The 21,196-nt window shown below is 39.3% G+C and overlaps 2 protein-coding genes across 2 annotated transcripts in view; one reads left to right on the forward strand and one right to left on the reverse strand.

Annotated features, from left to right (window-relative positions):
- COQ10B (coenzyme Q10B) overlaps positions 1-14,692 on the reverse strand; it is a 23,920-nt gene extending 9,228 nt beyond the window's left edge. The window contains exons 1-2 of the mRNA XM_008687307.2: positions 14,534-14,692; positions 9,685-9,834 (exon numbers count right to left, since the gene is read on the reverse strand). Coding sequence (XP_008685529.1) covers positions 9,685-9,834; positions 14,534-14,655 — 272 coding nt within the window. The 5' untranslated portion in view covers positions 14,656-14,692. The remainder of the gene's footprint in view (positions 1-9,684; positions 9,835-14,533) is intronic.
- Positions 14,693-14,924: 232 nt separating this feature from the next.
- SF3B1 (splicing factor 3b subunit 1) overlaps positions 14,925-21,196 on the forward strand; it is a 52,585-nt gene continuing 46,313 nt past the window's right edge. The window contains exon 1 of the mRNA XM_008687306.2: positions 14,925-15,130. The gene's annotated coding sequence lies outside the window, so the exon portion shown is untranslated. The remainder of the gene's footprint in view (positions 15,131-21,196) is intronic.

The raw sequence follows: 21,196 nt of genomic DNA on the forward strand, positions 1-21,196 counted from the left end.
AGCAGGGACCCAACATGGGGCTCAATCCCAGGACCCCAAGATCATGACCTGAGCTGAAAGCAGATGCTCAACTGACTGAGCCACCCAAGCACCTCAACAAGTGATAGTTTTTAACTCAAGAAGAAGTAGGAGTAAAGATAGTACATACACTTCTATATTGTTAGGTTTTTATTCAAGCATATATTATTCTTGTAATGGAAAAAAAAAAAGAAACTATTCTAGAACACAAAGAAAGGAAACCTCCCATTCATTTTATGAGCCAGTATAACACCCTGCCAACTGGAACGTGACAAAGAACATAAAAAATATGGGGCGCCTGGGTGGCTCAGTCATTAAGTGTCTGCCTTCGGCTCAGGGCGTGATCCCAGAGTCCTGGGATCGAGCCCTGCATCAGGCTCCTCCGCTGGGAGCCTGCTTCTTCCTCTCCCACTCCCCCTGCTTGTGTTCCCTCTCTCACTGGCTCTCTCTCTCTCTCTGTCAAATAAATAAATAAATAAATCTTAAAAAAAAAGAACATAAAAAATAAAATCTATACAACCACATCACTTGTGATTACTGAAACAAACATTCTAAATATCAGCAAATAAATTCCAGCAATGCATTTAAAAAATTAGCAATTGAATGCAACTCTTTTAAAGATTCATGGAATCCTTAATGCTAAGAATTATATTCTTATAACCATAGTAACCACAGGAAGAAAAACTGTATAATTCCCTCCATAAATGGTCAAATACCAAAAGCACTTCCCTTAGGGTTAGAAATAAGATAAAGATGCTAGTTATCATGGTTACGTAATATTGTTTTGGGGAGGAGTCCAAGATGGTGGAGGAGTAGGAGACCTTAGTTTGGTCTGATCCCAGAAATTCAGCTAGACAGCTACCAAATCATTCTGAAGACCTGTGAACTCAACCAGAGATCTAAGAAGAGAACTACTACAATTACACAAATAGAAAAAGCGATCACTTTCTGCAAGGTAGGAATGACAAGATGGAAAACTCACATCAACAAAGAGAACAAGAGGCAGTACTGACTGCCAGAGACCTAATCAGTATGGATGTAAGTAAGATGTCGGAACTAGAGATCAGAATAACAATTACAAAGATACTAGCTGGGCTTGAAAAAAGCATAGAAGACACTAGAGAATCCCTTTCTGGAGAAATAAAAGCACAAAACCTAGTCAAAATCAAAAAAGCTATTAATGAGATGCAATAAAAAATGGAGGCTGTAACTGCTAGGATAAATGAGGCAGAAGAGAGAATTAGTGATAAAGAAGACAAAACAATGGAGAATAAAGATGAGAAAAAGAGATAACTACTGGACCATGAGGGGAGAATTTGAGACATAAGTGATACCATTAAGTGAAAAAATATTAGAATAATTGAGATCTCAGAAGAAGAGGAAGGAGGGCAGAAGGTATATTAGAGCAAATTAAAGCAGAGAACTTCTCTAACCTGGGGAAGGAAACAGGCATCAAAATCCAGGAGGCACAGAGAACCCCACTCGAAATCAATAAAAACAGATCAACACTCTGACGTATAACAGTAAAACTTGCAAATCTCAGAGACAAAGAGAAAATTCTGAAAGCAGCTCAGGACAAGAGGTCTCTAACCTACAAGGGTAGAAACATTAGATTGGCAGCAGACCTATCCACAGTGACCTGCCAGGACAGAAAGGGCTGGCATGATACACTCAGGGTGCTAAAAGAGAAAACTATGCAGCCAAGAATAATTTATCCAGCTAGGATGTCATTCAAAATAGAAGGAGAGATAAAAAGCTTTCAGGACAAAGAGAAACTAAAAGAATTTGTGATCACCAAACCAGCCCTGTAAGAAATATTAAAAGGGATCCTTTGAGCAAGAAGAGAGTCCAAAAGTAACAGACCAGAAAGGAACAGAGACAATATACGGAAACAGTGATTTTATAGGGAATACCATGGCACTAAATTCATAGTTACTCTGAAGGTAAATGAGCTAAATGCCCCAATCAAAAGACACAGGGTAACAGACTGGATAAAAAAGCAAGACGCATCAATATGCTGTCTGCAAGAGACTCATTTTAGACCCAAAGACACCTCCAGATAGAAAACGAGAGGGTGGAAAACCATTTATCATGCTAATGGACATCAAAAGAAAACTGGGTTGGCAATGCTTCTATCCGAAAAATTAGGTTTTAAACCAAGATGGTAATAAGAGATGAGGAAGGACACTATATCATAATTAAACGGTCTATCCAACACGATCTAACAATTGTAAATATTTATGCCCCTAACATGGGAGCAGCCAATTATATAAGCTAATTAATAATAAAATTAAAGAAACACATCAGTAATAATACAATAATAGTAGGTGACTTTAACACCCCACTCACTGCAATGGACAGATCATCTAAGCAGAAGTCAACAAGGAAATAAGGGCTTTGAATGACACGCTGGACCAGATGGACTTCTCAGATATATTCAGAATATTTCATCCTCAAGCAACAGAATACACATTCTTCTCGAGTGCACATGGAACATTCTCCAGAACAGGTCACATACTGGGTCACAAATCAGGTCTCAACTGGTACCAAAAGACTGGGATCATTCCCTGCATATTTTTGGACCACAATGCTTTGAAACTGGAACTCAATCACAAGAGGAAATTTGGAAAGCAATCAAATACATGGAGGCTAAAGAGCATCCTACTAGAGAATGAATGGGTCAAACAAAGAATTTAAAAAGTTCATGGAAAGAAATGAAAATGAAAACACAACTGTTCAAAATCTTTGGGATGCAGCTAAGGCGGTCCTAAGAGGGAAGTTTATTTCAATACAAGCCTTTCTCAAGAAACAAGAAAGGTCTCAGATATACAACCTAACCTCACACCTACAGGAGCTGGAGAAAGACAGCAAATAAAGCCTAAACCCAGCAGGAGAAGAGAAATAATAAAGATTAGAGCAGAAATCAATGAACTAGAAACCAAAAGAACAGTACAACAGATCAACAAAACTAGGAGCTCGTTCTTTGAAAGAATTAATAAGATTGATAAACCCCTGGCCAGACTTATCATAAAGAAAAGAGAAAGGACCCAAATAAATAAAATCATAAACGAAAGAGGAGAAATCATAACCAACACCGAAGAAATACAATTTTAAGGACATTTGATGAGCAACTATATGCCAAACAATTAGGCGATCTGAAGAAATGGATGCATTCCTAGAGACATATAAACTACCAAAACTGAAGGAAGACATAGAAAACCTGAACAGACCCATAACCAGCAAGGAAATTGAAGCAGTAATCAAAAATCTCCTAACAAACAAGAGCCCAGGGCCGGATGGCTTCCCAGGAATTCTACCATGCATTTAAAGAAGAATACGTACCTATTCTTCTGAAGCGGTTTCAAAATATAGAAATAGAAGGAAAACTTCCCAACTCTTTCTATGAGGCCAGCATGACCTTGGTCCCAAAACCAGACAAAGACCCTACCAAAAAGGAGAATTACAGACCAATATCCCTGATGAACATGGATGCAAAAATTCTCACCAAGATACTTGCCAACAGGATCCAACATTACATTAAAGGGACGATTCACCATGACCAAGTGGGATTTATTCCTTGGCTGCAAGAGTGGTTCAACAGCCGCAAGTCAATGTGATATATACTACACTAATAAAAGAAAGGACAAGAACCATATGATCCTCTCAAAAGATGCAGAAAAAGCATTTGACAAAGTACAGCATCCTTTCTTGATTAAAACTCTGCACAGTGTAGGGATAGAGGGAACATACCTCAATATCATAAAAGCCATCGCCAAAAAGCCCACAGTGAATATCATTCTCAATGGGGAAAAACTGACAGCTTTTCCCCTAAGGTCAGGAACACAGCAGGGATGTCCACTATCACCACTGCTTTTCTACACAGTACTAGAAGTCCTAGTCTCAGCAATCAGACAACAAAAACAAAGAAAGAGCATCTGGATCCGCAAAGAAGAAGTCAACTCTCACTCTTTGCAGATGACATGAAACTCTATGTGGAAAACCCAAAGACTCTCCCCCAGAATTGCTAGAACTTGTAGTGGAATTCAGCAAAGTGGCAGGATATAGAATCAATGCACAGCAATCAGTTGCATTTCTGTACATGAACGATGAGACAGAAGAAAGAGAAATTAAAGAGTCGATTCCGTTTACAATTGCACCCAAAACCGTAAGATAGCTAGGAATGCACCTAACCAAAGAGGCACAGCATCCGTATACAGAAAACTGTAGAACACTCATGAAAGAAATTGAGGAAGACACAAGGAAATGGAAAAACGTTCCATGCTCATGGATTGGAAGAAAAATATTGTTAAAATGTCTAGGCTACTTAAAGCAATCTATACATTCAATGCAATCTCTACCAAACACCATCAACATTTTTCACAGAACTGGAACAAACAATCCTAAAATTTGTATAGAACCAGAAAAGGCCCGAATAGCCAAAGGAACATTGAAAAAGAAAAACCAAAGCTGGTGACATCGCAATTCCAGACTTCAAGCTCTATGACAAAGCTGTAGTCAGCAAGACAGTATGGTACTGGCACAAAAACAGACAGGCAGACCAATGGAACAGAATAGAGAAGCCAGAAATGGACCCTCAACTCTACGGTCAACGAATTTTTAAAGAATATCCAATGGAACAAAGACAGTCTCTTCATTAATGGTCTGGGAAAACTGGACAGCCACATGTAGAAGAATGAAAGTGGATCATTTTCTTCCACCATACACAAAAATAGACTCAAAATGGATGTAAGACTTAAATGTGAGAAGGAATCCACCAAACTCCTGGAGGAGAACACAGGCAGCAACCTCTGTGACCTCAGGCCCAGCAACTTCTTGCTAGACACGTCTCCAAAGGCAAGGGAAACAAAGGCAAAATGAAGTACTGGGACTTCATCAAGATAAAAAGCTTTTGCATAGTCGACAAAACCAAAAGATAATCAAAAGAATGGGTAAAGACACTTGTAAATGTCTTATCAGATAAAGGGCTAGTATCAAAAGCTGTAAGGAACTTTTCAAACTCAACACCCAAAACAATCCAGTCAAGAAATGGACAGAAGACATGAACAGACATTTCTCCAAAGAAGACATCCAAATGGCCAACAGACACATGAAGAAATGTTCAACATCACTCAGCATCAGGGAAATACAAATCAAAATCACAATGATATACCACCTTAACACTAGTAAGAATGACTAAAATTAACAAGTCAGGAAAGAAGAGATGTTGCTGAAGATGCCGAGAAAGGGGAACCCTCTTCCACTGATGGGGGGAATGCAAGCTGGTGCAGCCACTCTGTACAACAATATGGAGGTTCCTCAAAAAGTTGAAAATAGAGCTATCCTATGACCCCAGTGATCGCACTACTAGGTATTTACCCCAAAGGTACAAATGTAGTGTTCTGAAGGGGGACCTGCAGCCCAATGTTTATAGCAGCAATGTCCACAACAGTGAACCTATGAAAAGAGCCCAGATGCCCATTGACAGATGAATGGAATAAGAAGATGTGTATGTGTACACACACACACACACACACACACACACACACAATGGAAATCTACTCAGCCGTCAAAATGAAATCTTGCCATTTGCAACAACGTGGATGGAACTAGAGAGTATTATTATACTAAGCGAAATAAGTCAATCAGAGAAAGATAATTATCGTGTGATCTCAATCGTATGTGGAGTTTAAGAAACAAACAGAGGATCACAGGAGAACAGAGGAGAAAATAAAAGAAGACGAAAACAGAGAGGAAGACAAACCATAAAAGACTCTTAATCATAGGAAACAAACTGAGGGAGGCTGGAGGGGAGGGGGAAGAGGGATGGAGGGATGGGATAATTAGGTGATGGACAATAAGGAGGGCATCTGATGTAATGAGCACTGGGTATCATATAAGACTGATCAATCACTGAACTCTACCTCTGAAACTAATAAAACATTATATGTTAATTAATTGAATTTCAAAAAAAATAAAGTAATTCAAGATGAGAACAAAACAAAACATTGTTTTCAATGTATTAGTCAATGTAATTAAATAGAGCATGAAATATGAGCGTATGTGTGGAACAGAATTAGGCGAAATTATCAATTGGCAGGTGATAGGACTATCAGTTCGTAAGAGAAGCAATTTAGAATTCAGTAACGTAACCTGTTACACAACTTTAAAAAATAATGCCTTTCCTATAATAACAAGAACCAGTTAGAAAACAGTCTGTAGGGGCACCTGGGTGGCTCAGCTGTTAAGTGTCTGCCTTCGGCTCAGGTCATGATCCCAGGGTCCTGGGATCGAGCCCTGCATCAGACTCCCTGCTCGCAGAAAGCCTGCTTCTCCCACTCCCGCTCCCCCTGCTTGTGTTCCCTCTCTCGCTGTCTCTCTCTGTCAAATAAATAAATAAAATCTTAAAAAAATTAAAGAAAGAAAGAAAACAGTCTGTAGCATAGAAATGCAAAATACCTACAAATAAATTCAACACAAAAACTTCAGGGCCTAAATGGAAAATAAACAAAGAGAAACAACAGTCTATGGATACATGTAAAAGATGAGTGAATAATGAGAGCCAGATACATATAGTTCTTATAAAGACTCACCACTGTTAAAACATAATTCACCTCAAAATGATAATAGTATTTTAGACCATTGCCACGGCCAAAGATGGCTGGGAGTGTAATTCTGTACCCGTTGAACAAGCACAGGGTCATGATCATCCAGGCCATTCCCTACAACTACCCAGTGCCCTTCCTAGATGATAGGAACATGCCCGAGGTGCCCAGCCATGCCTGGGGACCCCTGGGGCCCAAGCTTGGGAGTGGCTGAAGAAACTGTGAGCACTTCTTGTGGCAGGGAGGACAACTCCTCCCAGTGGCCAATAAAATTGAAAAGGGAAAGAAAAAAAAATTATTCCGCAATTTAAATAATCATAATCTAAATTACAAAAGGGAAGTTTCGGAATAAGAGAGAATGAGTCTTTATGTACGTTTAAATTAACCTTTATGATCATGAAATGAGGTCCACAGTAGAGGGGAGGGGAAAAAAACACCCTACCTCCTAAAACCTCCTAGGTTTTAGTCACTTTGAAATAAATGCTAGAGTAAGTCCCATGAAGAAGTATGAAACCTTGCAGCCTGGAAGCTTATTGTTATAAAAGTAGTCTAGAACAACTAAGAAAGCAGTATAGCATAGTGGTCAAGGGGATGGACTTTGTAGTCAGAAAGGACTATGTTCAAATACCAACCCTAAAACTAAGCCACATGACCCTGGGTAGTTGTTTAACCTCTCAATTTTATTTTCTTCATCCATAACTGAAAAGTACCTCTACAGGGTTCTTTTGAGGGTTAAGTGAAATAGTTTTGGCATAGTGCACAATGCTTAATAAGCATTTAATAAAGGGCCACCTGGGTGGCTCAGTCAGTTAAGCATCTCACTTTGGCTCAGGTCATGATCTCAGGGTCCTGGGATAGAGCCCCACATTGGGCTCCTCACTCAGCAGGCAGTCGGCTTGTCCCTCTGCCCCTTTCCTGCTTGTGTGCGCGCTGTCTCTCTCTCTCTCAAATAAATAAATAAATAAAATCTTTAACTTAAAAAAAAAGCACTTAATAAATAGTAGCTAATATTATGTTTATGTCAAATAGGGGGAAAAAAGATAAGATGATCACGGGATAAGGCCAATTTGTAATACAAAGAATTTCAGCATGAGAAAGAATAAGGAAGTATGTAACAGTAAGTAAATATGGTGGGAAAAATAATTGTAGGAATCATGCATGACACTTAATGTACATTATCTCCATGCGCTTCAGTTTCCTCATCTCTAAAATGGGACTAACAAACACCTAGTTTACATGGCTATTGTGGGAATTAAATGAAACTATATAAATATAAAGCACCCAGTAATACCTGTCAAATGACAGGTAAACAGTAATAAAAAGATATTAGTAGTGATTCAAAAGTAAAGCAGACCAATTCACTATTTATCTTTTTGTTGCCATTTCTCTTTTTAACAGATACCAACTCTGGCAAAGACGTCTACCTATCCAGTTATCTAGGCTTGCTTTACATGGTGCTATTGTGGGAAGAAGCTACCCACCCTAAAGCTACTATTCCCAATTCCCCTTTTGAATTTAGATGGGATTACATGACTAGTTCTTGCCGATAATCTTGCCAATAATCCCTTCCAGACCAATCTGGTTTAGAATCAGGTATATCTTCTTAAGAGACTCTGAGGACTAAGGAATTACAAAAGGCACAAATTAGATGGAGCCCAGGTTCCTAAACTGCCGCCCACGGATGGGGAATACCCACTTGAACTTTACATAAGAAAGAAATAAACTTTGGAGTTTTACCTGTATAGCCGCTAGCATAACCTTAACCAGTAACAGTGACTTAGCCAGTAATAAAGGTAATTTTGGTGACAAAAGCTGAGTCTGCTGAAAGTCCTTTACTAAAGAAAAATCGGAATAGAAAAAGTAACTGAAATAATTTATGAAATATACTTTTACAAGAATTCATGAATATTTGATGGCCTGTTGAGAATTAAGACCACCTTGTAGAAATTCCCATTCGAACAGATGCTGTGTTTCTGGTTTAGAAGAACTGCAGTCTCCATATTACTCAGCTATCAGAAAGAACGAGTTCTCAACATTTGCTACAACATGGACAGCACTGGAGGAGATAATGCTAAGTGAAATAAGTCAAGCAGAGAAAGACAACTATCATATGATTTCTCTCATCTATGGAACATAAGAACTAGGATGATCGGTAGGGGAAGAAAGGGATAAAGAAAGGGGGGGTAATCAGAAGGGGGAATGAAACATGAGAGACTATGGACTATGAGAAACAAACTGAGGACTTCAGAGGGGAGGGGGGTGGGGGAATGGGATAGACCGGTGATGGGTAGTAAGGAGGGCACGTATTGCATGGTGCACTGGGTGTTATACACAACTAATGAATCATCGAGCCTTACATCGGAAACCGGGGATGTACTGTATGGTGACTAACATAATATAATAAAAAATCATTAAAAAAAAAAAAAAAAAAAAAAAAGAAGAACTGCAGTCTCCTTATTCTCTTCTGTATATACCCCTAGGTCAGGGGCCAAACCTGACCCATTGCCTAGGTCTGCAAATAAAATTTTATTAGCACACAGTCACACCCATTTATTACATAGTATCTACAGCAATATGTCATTTGGGCTACAATTACAATGACAAAGTTGAGTAGTTGCTACAGAGACAGTATGATCCACAAAACCTAACATATTTACTATCTGGTCCTTTACAGAAAAACTTTGCCAACCTACACTCCAGGTGGTAGGAGCCTCTTAGCACATCTGTATGTTACCTATCTATGTATGTCTGTATGTAAGGGAGCTATATAAACATACTGGGCCCGACCTATCACTAATGTTGCCACTATAGAAACAAACAGTGTACAAAAATGCAGGTCTAAACGGTTCAATTATTTCCTTTACACATCAAGGTTTAAATCTATCCTATTATCATATAATTATGTTCATTCAACAAATATTTATAAAACAGCAAAAACTATGGAAAGGCCAATCTAGAAAAACCAAAGCATAGTCTGTAAGAAGAAAATCCAGAAAAAAAGTCTTGATACTCTACAGAAAACTGTGAATATACTCTTCTAGCAGAACTTTTATTATATACAAACCCTATAATTCTCCTCTCCGAATATTCTTTTCTTTTGTTTATTAATGGTGCAGCAATTTTGAAGAAGGTTCTTGCATATATCTCCTTAGGCAAAACTGAGGTTTGTAGTGGAAGAGTTCTGCTCATCAGTATACCACAGGAAGCTAAATATCTAAAAAGACAAAAAGTACTTGATTTAGAGTAGCACTGAAAATTAAGAGGAAACACAATTATAGATTGTAAAATACTATCACACATTATTTTTTTTTTAAGTAATCTCTACACCCAGCATGGGGCTTGAACTCATGATCCCAAGATCAAGGTCACATTCTCCACCAACTGAGCCAGCCTGGCACCCCAGTAACTGTCACACTTTAGAAGGCTTTGCAATTTTAGAATATTCCTGAAACACACACACACACACACAGACACAGTTGTGCACACACGCATGCACAGGCACACACAAAAAAATAAGTTTCTTAAGTACCATAAAGAAAACTAAAAATAACAGCTTACAGTTAGGGTTAGAAGTTTTCGGCACAAATGGTTATCTTTCCCAGAAAGTTGGCTTTCAGTCTACAATCACATATTACAACATATTCTTCCCATACACTGGCTAGAATATTCATCATCTATTTTTCTTTCTCTCTCTCTTTCTTTCTTTCTCTTTCCTCCCTCCTTCTTTCTCTCTTTCTTTCTCTCCTTTCTTCTCTTTCTTTCCAGTAAACTCTACCCCCAGTGTGGGGCTCAAACTTATAACTCTGAGACCAAGAGTCACATGCTCTACTGACTGAGCCAGCCAGGAGCCCCTCATCATCTGTTTTCTAACTCATCTATTCAGGTTGTCTTCCCAGCTGGATCCACAGAGGTTCCTTAATTCTTGATCTACTCTGAGACTTAAGATCAGAGATCCAGTGGCCCTGTTAGAACTGTTGCTCTGTTCTCCTTTCCCTTCCAATCGCCATTTCAATGCACATATGTAAAAACACATGTCAAGGAAATTAGAATGTTACTTGTTTTGGGTACTTCTAAATTTAGATGCCTGATATACTTTTTTTCACCTGAATATTTTTGCCTTTCCCTCATAAGATTATTGAATAACTATTTTATATTACTATTCATATATTAGTTCACATACTTATTGAGCTCTTGTTCTGTGCTAGGCACTAGGGATATAATGGTAAAAATAAAAATTAACTTTATGAGGATTACTTTGGAGTTGAGGATTCAAAAAACGTGCTAAGAAAGAAATGGGGATGGGGAGCTCCTTTAGATACGGTGGTCTGGGAAGCCCTCTGAGGTTATATTTCAGCTGAAACATAATGGAAGAAGTTAGCCATGTAAAGAGAGAAACAGATATGTATGTACATAAAAAATGTGTGTGTGTGTGTGTGTGTGTGTGTGTGTGTAAACACAGTGAACGCATATGGAGGGAGGAGAGGTAGACAGGGGGCACTCCAGGTAGTAGGGAAAGAGCCTGGCAGTATCCAGAGACTGAGAAAGACTAACAGTGTAGCAGTAGTAGAGCAAGCCAGAAGAGTGCCACGAAACAAGGTTAGACAGGGTCAGAGCTGAATCATGCTGGGAATTATTAACCAGAATAAAGCAATTTGGAATTTATCCTCAGTGAGAAGCTGTTGAAGAATTCCAAGTAAAAGAGTGCTATTTCATTAAATCAAATCTTCAAATTATTTTTTAAGCAGTATTTTTCAAAAAGATTTATTTATTAGAGAGAGAGAGAGAGCATGTGCACTGGAGGGGCAGAGGGAGAGGGAGAATCCGGAAACAGACTCCCTGCTGAGGGTAGAGCCCAAGGTGGGGCTTGATTCCAGGACCCTGGGATCATAACCTGAGCCAAAATCAAGAGTCTCAACTGAGCCACCTGGACGTCCCCAAATTATTTTTTAATTTTAAAAAATATTTCCTATTTTTTTAGTTTTTTTAACGGGTTGGGGGTTAGGAGGGAACCACAGCGGCTCCTCCCCCCCCCCTTCCCTATCATAGGTCACCAACTGCCAGCGATGCCCAGGTATGGGCAGATCCTCCAGCTCCATCTATTTTCAGGGTTAGCTGATTGGGCAGGTGAGCTGTTACACACTCCTTAGCAGACCCAAATTATTTTTTAAAAGGGGATTGGATGGCCTGGTGAAAGCTCCTTATGTCATACATAAAGTTTGCTTTGTAAAATAGGATTTACATATAAACAAAATGTCTTTAAGGACCTAGACACCCTACAATTTGGCCGGAGAGGAAGAGGCAATCAAGTCAAACAAAGAATGGTTTAAGAAATTGGGAATATTCAGTCAGAAGATAGGGATGATACCTGAGGATATGGTTCCAAAATGTAAAACAAAAGTCCAGTCAGATGGAGACAAATTTGGGCTCCATAATACAAGAAAGAACTTTTCAACAATTAACACTCTTTATAAAAATTAAATGGGCTTATTCCAGAGGCAATGAAATAGAGGTCAATGAAAATGGGTAAGCTAAACACTTCACAACTATTAATTAAAATGTAATGGAAAAGAATAAAACATATGAACTATATGGATGAACTTATTGGCCTCTTTTAAGACTTTAGGATAGTTATGTGTCCAGCTCTAAATAACACTTCTAAAAAAATGAACAATGGGGAAAATAGAGTAAAACAAGATAGCTTTCAGAATTCTAGGTTTTCTAGGATATCACAAGTAGTATCTGATTTTATAGTGATGGTAACAGCATATTTTAAAGATATCTATGATTTTCTTTTTTAATCAAAAGAGATTTTAGATAGATTCACCTTCTAGAGAGAAAAATATGTTCCCATTTTAAATAGATCATCTCCTAGAGAGAATAAAAGTGTTAGTGTTTCCAAAAATCTTTAAAAATATGATGTGTTATGTGAATCTTATTTTAAAGGCAGAGGTAATATTAAAATAAGCCCATTGTGATTTTTCTTTAGAGTAAACCTGTAGTTTGCTTAGAAGTCAGATTATACCAATAATGACAGTTACTCTGCTAAATGAAGCAGAACAGCAGAAATAAAAAATTAGGCAGTTAATTTAGCTTCCCCCTTTAAAAAGTCACATAACATAATTCAGGATCTCTGTTAGTTGTACTAATTACAAAAACCAAATCTGGTGTACAAAATACCTAATCACCTTTCCGTTCTAAGACATTGTTTAGGTGACTTTGTTAAAACAGTTTTACCTATTTCCCCACTTTTTGTATAGATACCTTGTAACCTATTATTGGAAGCCAATTATGTGACAGATATTGAGCACACTTAATAATATTCTGATAAATATCAGAAAAGGTAGCATAAGACTGTTGCTTCTGAAGAGGTGAACTGGTTGACTAGGAAGCTTACTTTTCACTGTACATGGTTTTGGATTTTGTACCAAGTTTATGTAATACCATCACCCCAACCTCCCCTTCTCCCTGCTCAAAAAAACCCCACAAAAAACCCTTACACAATCTGATTACAATTATAAAGGAAATACCTGTGTTTAGAGCAAGCTAACAGTTTTCCTGATGAGTTCCCATACTATGGTTACAAGCCCTGGACAGCACATCTATTTTCACACATTATCAAGAATAATGTCTTCAACTGCAATAAGGAGCCATACAGTCATTATGTATTGTTAAACCATGAAATTCAAACTGAATCAGATGAAGGACAGGTTTTTGTCACTAATGGCTTCCAATACTACATCTCAAATACTTTACCATGATAAAGGCCAGAACGTATGTTAATGCTTCTGCCTAAAAATGAGCTAATAAACTCCCTCCCTCTTCATTATTATAAACAATAAATATTTTGCCTTGTAATTTAAGTCTTAATTTGATCATTAAAACAATCGTATTTTTTTCTTAGAAGTAACAGTTTTATTTGCAAGCCAACATCTTATAAGGGTAACACAAGCTGATCTAAAGCATGATAGGCTATGTTCTGCTTAGAACTACTTTTTCAGGTTGTTTCCTTCAGCAGGACTAAACGATATGAGATTATTTTATTTCAATTTCAATCACTATTTGTCTAAAAGGATTTAGAGTTGGCTGGGGTTTTGGTACTTGAATAATTCTTCATTAAATCTAAATTCCTGGAGTTCAGCATTTGTGCTTTCTCCATCCTGTACTGTATACAACTGAATACATTTTAAACACTATAATTTTCGAGCATAATTTATAACAAAGTCATTAGTAAAAAGAAACTAAGTGGTGGAAGTACGGAATCATTCCTGTCTCCGCCTCCACCCACCAAAAAGGAACCAACCAGGAAAATCGAAGGCTGGTTCAAGGTTACAGGACCTCTAAGTTACAGTCGAGTGGAAAAAAATCCAGGTCCCCTACTTAGCTACATTTAGTTTTGCAAGCACCAAAGGGCGGAGTCAAAGACCCCTACCAAAAACTGGGAAAGCACATCAGGCCAATTGGCCGGCTGAAGGAACAGAAGACGGTTCGCCGCCGGGCCACAAACTCCCACAGCCCGGCAGCCAGCAACTCTTGGGCCGCAAAGTTAAAACTTTCCGAGAGAAGCAACAGCAGCAGGCCGTAGGGGAGGAGACCGGAAGAGCCCTAAGTTACCGGTTGCCGAGTTGCTTTATCAGCTCCTGCTAAAGTCGCTCTGCCGAGGACTCACTACTTCTCGCGAGGGTAGCGAGCCACCAACCCAGACGGAGCGTCTGGGACAGGCCAGCGAGCCTCCCGCCCTGGGTGACAAGCGCAAAGCCTGAGTCCCTCAAATACCGATCACAGGATACTCTCCGTTTAGAGACGCGGAAATGCATCCAGTCCGGCTTCGCCTCGCCCCAAAATTCCTCGGTCCCTCCACTCAGCAAGCCCAGGCCGAAAACTAACCCCGTCGCAGCACCCCCGTTGTTTATTACCTGACGTTCCGCGCAGCCCCCTGCGCCGGAGCGGGGGTTTCGGCCGATGCCGTCGACTTTGGACGGCATCCCGAAACCACCTTTCTTAGAGCCCTCTGCCCCGTCCGAGCTGCCATGATCATCTCACTGAAGCCGGTCGCCACCCCCGGGACCAGTCCCACGGCACCGCCCTTCTGCGGCCGGCCGAACCGCCCGGCTCCGGCGCCTTCCAACCAATCGGCGGGCCCCTTGAGCCTCCAGACACGCCCCCCCTCCCACCCTGAAAGCGCAAAGCTGACGCAAACTCCCACTGCCTGTAAGGACTAGCGTAAACGCTGTCGTCATCCTACCGGCCAATCAGAGGGAGCGCAGGGCCGCCCGGACACACCCCTCTACATGGCCGGGCTCTAGTTCCCGCCGCGCGCTCAGGCGCGTTTTACGTGAGACTCAGGGTGGCCGCTCACCCCAGTTCTCGCGCTGGAACTGTTCTCGGGATTCGCCAACCGCCACCGTTCTCTTGGGTGCTGTTTGAGGTCGCGAGGCTCGGCACGTGAGCCCAGCCCAGGGGTGGGAGGAAGCTCGAGGTTCTGGGTGTTAATTACGTAACAGTCCAAACCGGTGAGTGCTGAGCCGGACCGCCATCGCTCCTGGCTGCGAAGTCTGGCCGTCACAGTCTTTCTGTTTAATCATTGTCTAACACAGGACCGGCCGTGCTTACCGCATGAGGTTGTTGCGAGGGCAATATAAGGTCATGTCCTTAGGGAAGAGGAGCAGTTCTATTTGCCTTCCTCTTAAAATGTGGCCAACGTTTTAATTGGTGTTCGTGTAGAGTGTGGTTTCCCATAGTCCAGATAAACCAGACAACTTTGCTTTATTTTACCCATTTCAGGAATCAAGTCATCAAATCCTGACATCCTTTTCTCCTCCGTTTGTTCCCAGGTCCTTATTTAACTTTTGTACGCTTTCTGTAAACTGGATAGCAGTACTACCTACTGAATACAGTTTTGAGGAGTCAGTGAGATGGTTGATTAAATATAGCCAACAAATATTGGGCACTTGTTATAGAAGAAAAAAAGGGTAATGAGGTGGAAAGGGGTAAGGTAGGGTGCTAATCTGTATAGGGTGGTCGGGTGGGCATTTGAGGAGGTGATACTGAACAAAGGCCTAAATGAAGTGAGGAACTATGCGAGTCTTTGGGGGGGAAAGTAACTTCCGGTGGAATACCAAGTGCAAAGGCCCCAAACAGAAACAATCTTACCCCGTTTTATGAAGAGCAAGTTCTTTGAATCACAGTGAGGAGAGCGGTAGGATATAAGGTCAGAGGTAGAGCTTTTTCACAGTGCCTGGGAGGCCATGGTACCAACTCTGGATTTTATTCTAAGTGTGAAGGGAAGTCATGCAGTGTGAAGGGAAGTCATGCAAGTTTAGAGGTCAGAATAGTGACTCGATCTAATTTACATTCAAAGAAATATTCCAGCTGCTCTGTGTATGTATGATTATTTGCGGGAGGTGATATGAATAATGATATAGGGAATTTGTTATTTTTTATTATTTTTCTACTCTTGCTTTGTTCATTGCAATCATGCTTTATGGAGTGAGTTGAAATCACCAGCTACAAAGTTTGTCACTTTATAACACGGGATGTACTTGTTGATTGAGGTGGTTCTGTAGCTGCATCCAAACAATTCTATATTAGATTACCTCAAATACAGAATCTGTGCTCTTCCTGACTTAAATATTTCCAGTAATGTCTTCCTTAAACACATTTTTATGATATTACTACTCCCTTGCTCAAAAACAAGTTATTACCAGTTGTAATATAAGAATGTATACCAGAATGTAATATAAGTTGTATACCAGAAAATATAAGCATTACATTGCTACCTCCTACTAAGTTCTATTTCAAACTATTGGTATTGGTAACTAGAAGGCCTGTTAAACATAATTTTTCAGTACAATACATGATGTGCTTATGTACTTAATATAAGGCCTTTTATTAAATTTGCCAAACATTTTCTCATTCAACTCTTCCAAAACATATGAAAATACCTACTGAATTGGGTCACCTAATTGAATATAGTCTCCCAATAAAAAACATTTCTTAAGGCAAATAAAATAATCTTTGTAATAGATAACAGTGCATGCTACTCATTTGACTTCTCAGCAAAGGAAATAATGTCATAAGCTTAAAGGTGATAATAAACTCTGGTTCAGTTTCAGTAGATGACCGTGCTTCCATAATTTGAGGATTAAAAGGTCTATCAACATCTATCAACATAAAAAGATTGGTAGTAAATTAAAACTCAGCAGATACCTGTGAGAGGCAGTCTCTCAAGAGTCCAAACCAACTATGCTGTCAAAAATATATTTGACACAATACCACATATTAAATATTCTTGCCAAAATAATTGAATCTTAATCTGGTCAAGCTTTTAGATAAGCCAGTTTATACAGGGGATAGAAGAACAAGTTAAATGACACCAAAGAGATCCAATCTGCCAAATAATATGGGAAATTTTGTACAAATGACCCAATTTCTTCAACAAATGTCAAATACAGAAGGAGGAAGGATGGGGCGCCTGGGTGGCTCTGTTGAGTGTCTGACTCTTGATTTTGGTTCAGGTCATTGTATTGAGGTTGTGGCATCAAGCCCCGCATTGGGCTATGGGCTGAGCATAGTGCCTGCTTGGGATTGTCTCTCTCCCTCTCCCTCTGTCCCTTCCCCCTCCCCCCTGCTGGTGCCCCCTCTCTCTCTCTCTCAAAAAAAAAAAAAAAAAATGGAGAAAGGAGGCAGGGGACTGTGGTAGATTTATTTATTTATTTTTTTAAGAGAAGGAGAAGGGGAGGGGCAGAGGGAGAAAGAGAATCTTAAGCAGACTCCACTCCCAGCACAGAGCCCTATATGGTCTCACAATCCTGAGATCATGACCTGAACTGAAATCAAGGGTCTCAGAGGCTTAACAGACCGAGCCACCCAAGTGCCCCTATTTTTTTTTCCTTTCAGTATTATTGATACACAATGTTACATTAATTTCATTAGTGTACAACAGTGATTGGATAAGTTTATACATTATGCTATGTTCATCATAAGTATAGCTACCATCCATACTGATTAGATTTAAAAGATTTGAGAGGCATTTTTTGGATTTTGTTTTGAACAAACTAAATATTAAAAGACATATACAAGACAAAGAAATTCAAGTGAAATCTCTACTTCAGTTAAGATTTATACTGAAGCTTTTACAAGTGAGATAAGATGTCTGTGATATGCTTTGAAATAATACAATGGAAGGTGAAGAAATAGAGTATATAAAACAAAATTGATCATTGTTGATAATTATTGATCTGGATGATGGGTAAATGGGGAATTTATAATATATCTAATTCTCATGGATGTTTGAAGTCTTAAATTTTATATTTTCTATATATATATATATATATAATATTTAATATAAGGATGTTGTTAAACAGGGATTGCAGAACCATAGTGACAAAAAGTGGATACTGATAAAAGAAAGCAGTAGGTATCATCACATGTCCCAAGGACCACTGATAGGTTTGATGATTTGCTGAGAAGATTTATGGGACTCAGCATATAGTTGTACTCACAGTATAATTTATTACAGCAAAAGGATATAAAGCAAAATGAGTAAAGGGAAAAGAAGCATGTGGGATGTCTGGGGGAACTGAATGAAACTTCCAAGGGTCCTTTAGCTGTGAAATAGAATCATAAGGACAATTCTTCTGACAGTTCTGACCATGTGTGTGAAATGCTGCCAACCAGATAGATAAGCTCATTAGAGACTTGGTGTCCAGAGTTTATTGGGGGCTGATCATATAAGCATTCTCTATTTGTCATGTACTCAAATTTCAGACCCCACAAGGAAAACTGGTGGTCAGCATAAACCATATTGCTTGCACAGTTTAAGAACAGCAAGTCTTATCAGTTCTGGGAATGGTGAAAACTTATCTGAAATACAGGTCTCCAAATGCCAGCCAAAGGCCAACCTTGTAAGCAAGTCTTTCAAAGAATAGCAGGCAGGCCTGACTTTTCTGCACACTCCCCTCTTTCTGAGGGAACAGGGAAGAATTTGGGCTTATCAGAATTTAGAAACTTAGTCCCAAAATGCTGGGACTAAGATATCTGAGAGGAGGACACTGCTTGGCTGGTGCTAGTGCCTAAGAAGCATAAAGGTGACACATCGTCTACTCTTAAGCCCCACAGAGCTGGGTCTCAGGTATCTGAGGAGGAAGCGTGGGTTGATACTGGTGCATCTGAGGGGGTGCAGTGAGGCCCTTTTGATCCAATCCTTCACACACTAAGAACAGGAAACAGGTTTAAAAATAAGTAACTTGCACAAACTAGCAAGTAGCACAGCTCGCAAGTGAACACTTGTCTTCTGACCTTGCATCAGAATGCTGCTTTGTGCTCTATGACTTCTTGAAAGATGAAGCAGCAACTTTGTAATACTAAAATATTAGAACTGTTTCTTAAAACAGCTCAACTAGAACCAGTCAAAACTCAAAACTTGAGGTAGTGATTCAAACCAGAAACGTGAACAAGAGAAAAGAGGATATTGACTACCCAGGAAGGGCCACAAAGGATAACAATATAGTTTAGGGGCTCTTCTCAGCTTTCCAGATTCAGACGTTTTTAGTTCAGGGCATTTGGAGTTTATCAAGAAAATGGGTCTTCCTGGTTTCATAACCAGTCTTTTTTTTTTTTTTTTAAGATTTTATTTATTTATTTGACAGAGAGAGATAGCCAGCGAGAGAGGGAACACAAGCAGGGGGAGTGTGAGAGGAAGAAGCAGGCTCCCAGCGGAGGAGCCTGATGTGGGGCTTGATCAGGGATCATGCCCTGAGCCGAAGGCAGACGCTTAACAACTGCGCCACCCAGGCGCCCTTCACAACCAGTCTCTTATCCAATCCTAGAATTCCCCTTTTGCAACTCCCTGCCATACACTGTGGCGTCTAGTCACAGAATTGCTTCTAGATTATACAGACACTGTAGTGTCCGTTGCCTAAACTGTCCTTGTTTCCTAGAGTGTCCTCCTTCCTATTCCCATCTTCTATATCCTCTACTCCCTTTCACCTGGCTAATTCCTCCTTCATCCTATGAAACTGATCCACTGTCACCCCACCCAGAAAATCTCACCCTAGGAATTATATATAGCTATAGATAGCATGGTTTGATATTTCTGTGCAGTCCTAAAATCCCGCAAATATATTTAAGTATTCTAACCACTCTGTATTATAATTGTTTCTATGTGTCTTTCTCCCAGCATTGGACTATAAAGCTAAAATACTAGGGTTTCTGTGGTATTTCTATAATATATGAAAACAATAGGCAAAATATTTTATATTAGGATTACCATTTTAAATATGAGACATAGTTTCTTTTCTCCTGTCTTCTCTTTTTGGTGTGCAACGTTCTTTAGTCAGTTTGCATATGGGATGAGTTTTAGATATTTCAGCTCTTATGTCCTCCATAAGTAGAAGGACTTTAATGTATAAGAAGTAAATTATGTAGTCTTCAATTAACAGGAGATGACTGCAGAAACATCGTGTCAGGGAAAATAAAGAGATTCCAAACTAAAAAAATGAATCAAAACACAACTAGTTGCACAGCTTTAGAGAACTTAATAATAAATGAACTTTTAAGTCAGTTAACATTGTCATCTGAATACAAAATATTTATTAGTATTACCTATATAGATGACTATCAAGGGATGTGCAGAATTTTCTAAATCTCCACATGTCTTTAAAATTCATGTTACTGAGTTCTGTATGATTGTCCATCTCTATATTACTGAATCTTAAAGAACTCAGATTTCTGGCTGAGTATGCCTTCATTTTTGTTTTTGTTTTTCTAGTAACAGATCTTCACATCCTCTCACTTTTTCAAGCATCTTCAAAAGACAAGAAAACCTATAAAAGAGGAATCTTAAAAAAAAAAGAAAGGAAAAAAAGAGGAATCTGATGTTTAATCTGAAGGGTGCTCAGGGCAAGATCTGTTTATCTCAAACCATCAGTGCAGCCTTTATGATACATAAACAAGATAGGTATATGTAGATAAGACAGTCATGCTATAATAGTGCCCTGCTGCAGTTCTTCAAGGCATATTTCACCAGCATCTTTACTCAGTACATCCTTAGATTACCAGTTCATTATGAAAGGCAATTTCAGGAACACCCAGATGGAAGAAATACACAGGGCAAGGTATGCAGGAAGCGGAATCAGAGCTTCCACGCTGAGTGTTCCACTCTCCCTAGCAGCCACATGGTTACCAACCCAGAGGTTCCTGATTTATTTATTTTATGTAGGCCTCCTTTCATCTTTTGTCCTTTTTGTTAAAGTCTAATTTTATCAGGAAGCTTATTTATTCATATTAGCATCTTTACACTTGAACTCTTTCCTTCTTCTTTGGAATAATCTGTAACTATAACAGTGTGCAATTTTTGCCAACACCCACCTTCTTAAACAGTCTTCCCTTTAAGAATCTCTGGTGTAATATTTAGAAAATATGTATACTGAATGTGCTTGTATATACATAACATTAATCAATGAATACATCAACACTCTTAACCTTTTTTTTCTTTTTTTAAAGTTTTACTTATTTGACAGAGAGAGACACAGCGAGAGAGGGAACACAAGCAGGGGGAGTGGGAGATAGGGAAGCAG

This window comes from Ursus maritimus, unplaced genomic scaffold (genome assembly GCF_017311325.1).
Source record: "Ursus maritimus isolate PB19 unplaced genomic scaffold, ASM1731132v1 scaffold_1, whole genome shotgun sequence".
NCBI classification, from domain to species: domain Eukaryota; kingdom Metazoa; phylum Chordata; class Mammalia; order Carnivora; family Ursidae; genus Ursus; species Ursus maritimus.